Raw genomic sequence first — 7,808 nt, forward strand, 5'->3', positions numbered from 1 at the left:
ACTCATGACCGCAGCCTCCCGAATAGAATACAGGCATCAGAGGCGGTCACCACCACCTTTCTGTCTGTAGCCGCCTTTTACAAGGCTGTGAGCTTGAGTGGCGGGCAGGAGAACCTCCTCCACAGTGGGGAGTGCATTCCCAGCCCCTGGGCTCCTTCCCTAGTGCTTAGTAGGTGCTCAACGAATGTGGGTTTGCAAGCCAGGCCGGCCGCAGACAGCCAGGGGCCACTTCCGCCCGCGCCTGCCACGCCGCCAGCGGGACTCGCTGGGGGTGGGGCCGGGCGGCGGGAGGGCCGGGCGGCGGGGCTGCGAGCCTCCCTCCGGCAACTTCCCAGTAACTGCGGGATCAGATGCAGCCACCGCCCCGGAACCAGGCCTCCCCTCTTCTGCCTTCCAGGAGGGGGCCCAGGAGCAGCCCTCGGGAGGACGGTCTCCCGCGCGTCCCCGAGTCCCTCTGGCCACCCGGAGTCGTCGATCCAGGCGGAGGAGGCCGGGAGGGGGCCGCCCTCCCCGCGAGGCTCCAGACTCCGGCGTTTCCTCCCCCCGCTGCCCGGCGCGGCCTTCCCCTCCGAAAGAAGAAAATCCCCGGGGCCGGAGTAACACAGCCGCTCGGCCCCCCGTGCTGAGCCGCGGCGGAGCCGAGAGGGCCGCCCAGGGTAGGGTAGGAGTCCGGGGCAGAAGCTGGCCGAGGGCGGCGCGGCTGGGACCGAGCGGGCCAGGGCCAGGGCGCGGCCAGGGGCCGGGGCGAGCAGTGCGGGCGGCGCCTGCAAGGGGAACTTGAGCTGGGAGAGGAGGCAGAGCAGCGGGGCTGCTGGCTCCGGCGCGGCGGCGAGCGGGAAGCCTCCTCCAAGGCCAAGGACACGGGGGCCTCGGGGCCACCGAGGCGCTGCGCGCATGCTGGGCAGGGGACACCACCCGGGCTCCCGCCCTGGGCCGCCCGGGCTCCCGGGATGTCCGTGCGCTACACGCTCAACCTGCGGGTCTTCTGGCCCCTGGTGACCGGGCTGTGCACGGCCCTGCTGTGCCTCTACCATGCCCTGCGCAGCAGCAAGGGTGCCCAGGCCGAGCCCCCCGACGGCCCAAACAGCGGCTTCCCGCTGCTCAAGGTGGCTATCCTTCTGCTCCTGGGCTACATCCTCCTCCGATGTCGCCACTCCATCCGCCAGCGCCTCTTGCCAGGCTCTTCCCGCCCGGGTGGTCACGCCAGCTTCCCAGCCAGACCCTTGCAGGAGCCAGGCCTGGGCATCTTGCTGGAGAGTTACTACGAGCACGAGGTGCGCCTGTCGCCGCACGTGCTGGGCCACAGCAAGGCGCACGTGAGCCGGATCGTGGGTGAACTGGTGCAGGCCGGCCGGGCCCGGGGATCTCCGGGTCCCATCACCGGGGGGGCGCTGGCCTTGGCCTTCCGGGGAGATTTCATCCAGGTGGGCAGTGCCTACGAGCAGCACAAAATCCGCCGGCCCGACAGCTTCGACGTGCTGGTGCCGCTGCGCCTCCCGCCGCAGGTGGCGCTGGAGCCCCGGAGCCTAGGGACCGAACCCGCGCTGAGCCCGGCCTCCCGCTGCTGCTTCGTGTGCGCCCTCAAGGCGCCGCCCTCGCCGTCGGGGAGCTCGGCGAGCCAGTGGCACCGCGACTGCAAGCCCTTCGCCGAAGGCTTCTGTGTGGACGTGCAGGGCCGGCGCCACCTCTCGGCGACCCTGGTGCTGCGCTGGTTCCAGGCGCACCTCCAGCGCTCCCTGGCCACGGTGCGCTACAGTTTGGAGGGTCGCTGTCGGGTCAGCTTGACCCCGGGCGGCCTGGAGCAGCCCCCCACCCTCCACATCCTCCCCTGCCGCACCGACTACGGCTGCTGTCGCCTCTCCATGGCCGTGCGCCTCATCCCCGCTGTCCATCTGGGCGACGGCGTCTTCCTGGTGGCCCCGCCGCCGCCGCCCTCGCCCAGCGGCGCCCTGGCGGAGCTCCCGGGCGGCTTGCGCGCCGAGGCACTGTGGGGCGTGAACACGGCGCGCCAGGAGCAGAAACTGCTGGGCTGGCTTCAGGAACGGGCGCCTCCAGGTGCCTGCTACCTCAAGTGCCTGCAGCTGCTTAAGGCTCTTCGAGACTTGGGTGCCCGCGGGCTGGACCCGGCGGCTGCTGCCCGCTGGGGCCGCATCATGTCCTCCTACGTGCTCAAGACGGTGCTGCTGGCGGTGCTTTTGAAAGAGGGCGGCCCAGCGCCCGGCTGGGACGAGGCCCACGTGTGTGAGTGCTTGGAGAAGCTGGTCAAGTTCCTTAGGGACTGCCTGCTGCGGCGCCGAGACCTGTTCCACTGTGTCTTAGGCCCGGGCGGGGCGGCTGCCGAGGTGGGGCCCCTGCCCAAGGTGCTGCGCGAGGCCCCTCCACTTGACCTCCTGGCACCTTTCGACCTGCACGCCCGGGAGCTTGTCGCGGCGCGGTTGCTGTCCACCTGGCGAAGGTTGCCCCAGCTTCTCCGGGTCTACGGGGGTCCCCGATACCTTGCCCGGTGCCCCTCACCCCGAGGTCAGCACAACCCAGGCTTCCCGGAAGATGAACCATGAACCCCGAGTTACACCCCGCCTGATCAAATGCCCGTTTCCCACAGGGTGGGAGTGAGGAGGGCAAATTAGATTTGAAATGAGCTGTACGAGGTGTTGCAAAACTTGGAGGATGTCACGGGCTTTGGTGGCACAAATGTTCTGTCCTAGGCGCCGTGATCTGAGAGGTAGCTGTGGCATCTTCATTAGAGTATCCTGGATGGGCTTCTGCACAGCCATCGCTCTGCTCCCAGATATTATTAGAAGCAATCATTTTAAATTTTATTTTATTTTATTATTATTTTTTTTAGAATCCATTTCCACAACTGGAATTGAAATTCTAGTCCAGCTGTTAATAATCTAAAGTCATAATTTAGCTATTCCCATGAGCATTCATGGTTTTGTTTTGTTTTGTTTTGTTTTGTTTCTTTCGATGGTGCAGTCACAGGTTTGTTGAAAAGGATGCATGGAATTGTCAGAAATCAAGCGGCCCGTGCTGCGAGGAGGTAGAGAACTGGCTAGTAACTTTCTGCCGTTCAGCACTTGTCCGGGTCACAGGGGGGGATTTGCACTTGACATTCAACACCTGCTCGTTTGATCCTGGCAGAATGCAGAGGGGAAAGATCCCTAATGAAGACAGGCCTGGCAAAAGTGTAGAACACAAGTCTTGAAAAGGATCCTGCCTAGGGCTGGATGTCAGCTGGCCACAGCCGGCATTTGTTTCAAAGCTTCGAGGCCAAGGCCCTGAAAGCTTGCTTCAGAGTGTGGGGACCTGTGAGGAGAAGACTTGGCAGGCTGCCTGGTATGGGCTAGGGTTCAGCGATGCCCGGTGTTGGGGTAGTGGTTGGAAGGTTCCTTGATTGCCCAGGCAGCCTGGGATAGTCTTGAAGGCCAGTTTTTGCTTCTGCTTGTGAAATAGTAGCTTGCAGCTTGTGCTTGGAGACTCCCCACCAGTGGGCAGAAAAGATGGGCCATGGGAGCTGAAGGAGGACCGAGGGAGCTGGCCTTACAGTGCTTTGCTCTTCTCAGCCACGAACTTCCCTGGGCTGGGCGCATCTCGCAGTCAGGAGCTCGTTCTCCAGTGTATCCTAGCCTCCTGCTTCCTGACAGCTCCCGATAGCGGTTCAAGTTCAGCTTCTCTATCCCTGTGGGAAGTGAGGCCAGTCTCGGCAATATACTTAGGGATTTTTTTTTTTTTTTTAAACATCAAAGATCTATGTGCCCTTAGACTCTCTAAAGTGAAGGTTGGAAGACAAAAGTGGTCACATGAATAAGCTCATTGTTCAATTTCTTAGCTATTTGGAGGGGACTTTGCAAACCCCTTTCTCTGGGTCGTCAGGTTGGCAATTGATGGGAGTAGACTGTGTGTAGGGAGCGTCTCATTAGAGCTGTGTAGGCTTCTTGTACCCTTTGCAACTGTGGACTGAAAGAGAAGGAGCTGTCCCGTTGAGTTGTTTTGGAGAACATTCCTCTTGAAACCCAGCAGTCATTCCTAGTTTTTTGAGGCCAGTGTTTGGTCATAAGGTACGGCTTTGGATGAAGGAGTAGTTCTGTCTTGCAAAGACAGGAACTGCACAGTGAGTTTGATTTAAAATACTTTAAAGAGTCAATGCCAGGGAAGGGTTTGTGTGTGTGTGTGTGTGTGTGTGTCTGCCAGTGTGTTCAATACACACATAATTTCTGTCTATACTCAGCCTGTTGATTCCTCTGTAGTCATTAAGTTGGAACAGAGGACAGTAAGGCAGTTTTCCAACTATTTCTAGTTAAGTTCTGGATTTCTTTTCTTTTTCCTTAAATCTTGATAATATTTTAAAGTATAAATCTGGTTATGGTCATAAATATGAATAGCTTGTATAAATATCTTTCTTATAGGTTTTTTTTTTTCTGTTATTTTTATTCTGGTTAATTGCCCAAAGCTTCATCCATCCCCAAAGCTTTTAAATTGTATTTTTATTATTAATATTATTATTAAATTAATGGGCATTGTGTTTGTAAATTTTTTTTTAAAAAATTAATGTTTTATTTAAGTGCCATGCTGAACAGTTGTGCTCGCTATGTGGCAACCAAACCTTAGGAGATTTCGATCAATTTTGATCAATGTGTAGTGTAGTGATCTGAAGCATGTACTGTGTACAGATGTGATAACACGGCTGTTAGCCAAGTATGGTGGCTGCCGAGGCCTTTAAATTCAGCTCAGCTCTGCATTTCATTACGGCTACTGTCATGGCTTCTATCTGACAAGCACACATTTTTGGTACGGAGAGTCGTATATGCCAATATTCTCATATAGGACAGTTCTACCAAAAAAAAAAAAAAAAGAAGAAAAGAAAAGAGTTGTTTAGCCAGTGCCCCAAGAAAATGTTTTGAGGAAGATGACTCAGCCTTTTTGCAGCCAGACACGTCAGTAACTCCCATTGCCCGGCTCGGAGCCTTCTTGGAATGCTCGTGGGCTGGTAGAATATGTGTTTTGCAAAATGAAGTTGGAGTGGAAAGCGAGGACAGTTTGAGTGGATGAAACTATTCTCTGAGGATTTGGGGAGGGAAGACTTAAGATGGACGTGAAAGGAAGAGAAAGACGGGAGGGAAACAGGTGAGGATACCTTGAGGGTGGGAGAGAGTTTTACGTGAGGAAATGTGTTTTTAGGTATGTGCTATTTCCAGCCGGGAGTCACAAACCCAGTGGCCTAAAGGCAGGGAAATAAATATGGAGGGGAGGCTGGTGGGGACTGTGCCTACCTTAAAGGAGGCGCCATAGCTCAGCTCCAGGCAGGGAAAGAAAGGGCAGGGCCAAGAGTCTGCATATCAAATTAAAACGCTGAAGCTCACTGGTTTTAAATTTAAAAAGTAATTCCAGAAGTCTAAAACCAACAAGTGAGCCAGATTAGAGACTTGGTTGAACCAGTTTTCGATCCCTTGCCTCGAAGTTAGCCTTTCCCCAGGTGTGTGTAAGCTTCTGTTCTTTGCCATGGAGACTATGGTCATATATATGGGTGGGGGTGTGTTAGTTCATTTCTACTTTATCTCTCAGAGTTAAGCTTTGGTATAGAAATAACAGCAGGAAAAAAAAATTAACACAGCCGCAGATAACATTTATCCTCAGTTCCTAGGGCCCCCATGCAAGCCTGGCTCTCCAGTTAGAATCCCAACTAAAACATTTGGGGCTATTTCTGGATTTTTTTTTTTTCTGGTGATTTGAGGTCAACCTTTTAGCCTGGCTGGAGTTTGCAGATGAGTAATGAGAAGAACTGCAGAACAACTTCTTTCTTTGTATTTGGTTCCTATGTAAAGATTATTATTATTATTATTTATTATTATTATCTTTGGTAACTAGCCCAGAATAGGAAGTACAATGTTGATTGGAGGCATTAAACACCAGCAAAACCAAAACAAGAGCAATAGCCAGTGTTCTATCTTTGGGCCAAATTCCATGGATTTGTACTATCCCCACCTCTAAGAACACTGGCCGACTTGACTCCCAACATTCTTATCCCTTTCTGACTCAGTGCTTCCACCACAGTTAACACTAGCTGAGCCATCTCCAAAGCATCTTTTGGTACCCGCTGGAGGAAGTAATGTTTTCCACAGAACTGGGCTTCCTGGCTTTGACCTTGACGAAGAGGTTTTTTTTGTTTTTTTTTTTCCCCATATTTACACAAAGGAAAAATTCCTCTCATGGTGGAGAAAATAGACCTCACCCAGATTTCTGACACCCCCAAGAAGGAAACTGGTTCAGTGTTACCACTGTGGCGCGTGTTAGTTTTTTTTTTTTCAATTTTTTTTAATTGCTTCTCTGTAACTTAGACCTATCTGTGTTTTTAACGGCACACGGTGGGGTGGGAATAGTGCTAGCGTATGTCAAGAGAGGGTGGTAAATTCCAGATCGTGTGCACAGAGAAAATTGACTTGAGACCTGCAGCTAACTCATATGTAATCTGGAAGTATTAGATACCCAGGAATATTTCAGTGCCTTTTTGCCATAACGGAAAAGAAAAAGGTGGCTTGACTTGAAGCATTCCAGCGTTGGCTGTTTTCAATGTGCCTTCTGACCCCAAACTGAACACTGGGATATGGTTTGGGAGTCGACGTTACAGCCTAAGTGTGTTCCACTAAAAGAGACCAAAGAGTTAATCAGACCTGGTTGGCTGCTATAACAACTGCGTGATTACGATGTCTTAATTGCGCAGTTTCCATGGCCCCGGTGGTCAAGGCCTGTCACTCCTCTTCATGTGAAGTGGAGTGAATTTGCACTTTTGATCCTGTGGGCCGCTAGGGGACCTTGTTCTTTCCCATTTTGCTGTATCAATAAAAGAACTTATGGAAACCTCCGGATTGTGTGTGTGTGGGCTTTGGGGATCCCAGGGGGAGGATGCTGATGCCTGGGCCTGCACTTGGCTTGAACTTCTTTACACAAAACTCAGTTGCTCACTCCTCACCGTGTGTGTGTGTGTGTGTGTGTGTGTGTGTGTGTGTGTGTGTGTGTTCTGGAGGTTAAACTCATGTCCTCCTGCTTGTGTGACAATCACATTACCAGCTAAGTCACCTTCCCAACCTGCCTCAGGCTTTTCTGGAGCTCTGTCTCAAGATCCTGCTGGAGAGAATTGTTGGCCCAGGCGGGAGAAAATGGCCTGCAGGGTGCAGCCCAAATTCTGTCTTCCCATTCTCTCCCTGCCTGGAACTCTCTGCCCTGCCCCTCTTCTCTGCCCCAACCAGCTCCCTCCATCACAATTCAAGTATTGGGATGTGGCTAATTCATAATTCAAACATTTTGCCCAGAAAGTGCCTGGGTCCTGGTGTCCTCTTGACATGGTTAACTGCTAACATTGAAAAACACCAGGCTTAGCCTGAAATAGAATCTTGGAGACCGTGCTGGGTGGTTGATGTCTCAGCCAGGTAGGCCTCACGGAAAGGTGCAGCTACGGCTGACGAAATGCTAGTGTGTTAAGGCTTGGGGCAAGTTGATGAGTATGTTTTATTTGGTTTTCAATTAAAGTCCCAGGGCACTGAAGACAGAACAGAGATGGCAAAGACACACACCACCTCTTCCAATTTTACAGACAATTAATCTGTGGGGCACTAGGGTACTGGACAGGAGAGGCAGTGAAACTCATAAGAGAGACACCTCCAAGGGCATAGGGATTCCTAGGGGGAGGTGGCAGCTAAGTAGCGATCTAAAGACAGGTAGGAATTAGCCAAGCCAAGGAAGTTGAGCTGCAGAAAACTGTATCAAGCACCACCCTGTAAGGGAACTGTGTGGCAGAGAAAAACAGGCCACTT

The 7,808-nt window shown here is 53.2% G+C and overlaps 1 protein-coding gene across 1 annotated transcript; it reads left to right on the forward strand.

The window, feature by feature from the left end:
• The first annotated feature begins 284 nt into the window (after positions 1–284).
• On the forward strand, positions 285–6,859 carry Itpripl2 (ITPRIP like 2). Its single transcript, XM_021646968.2, has one exon. The coding sequence runs from the start codon at positions 951–953 to the stop codon at positions 2,556–2,558; it is 1,608 nt and encodes a 535-aa protein (XP_021502643.1). The 5' UTR covers positions 285–950; the 3' UTR covers positions 2,559–6,859.
• The last annotated feature ends 949 nt before the right edge of the window (positions 6,860–7,808 follow it).

Source organism: Meriones unguiculatus, chromosome 14 (assembly GCF_030254825.1).
Source record: "Meriones unguiculatus strain TT.TT164.6M chromosome 14, Bangor_MerUng_6.1, whole genome shotgun sequence".
NCBI classification, from domain to species: Eukaryota; Metazoa; Chordata; class Mammalia; order Rodentia; family Muridae; genus Meriones; species Meriones unguiculatus.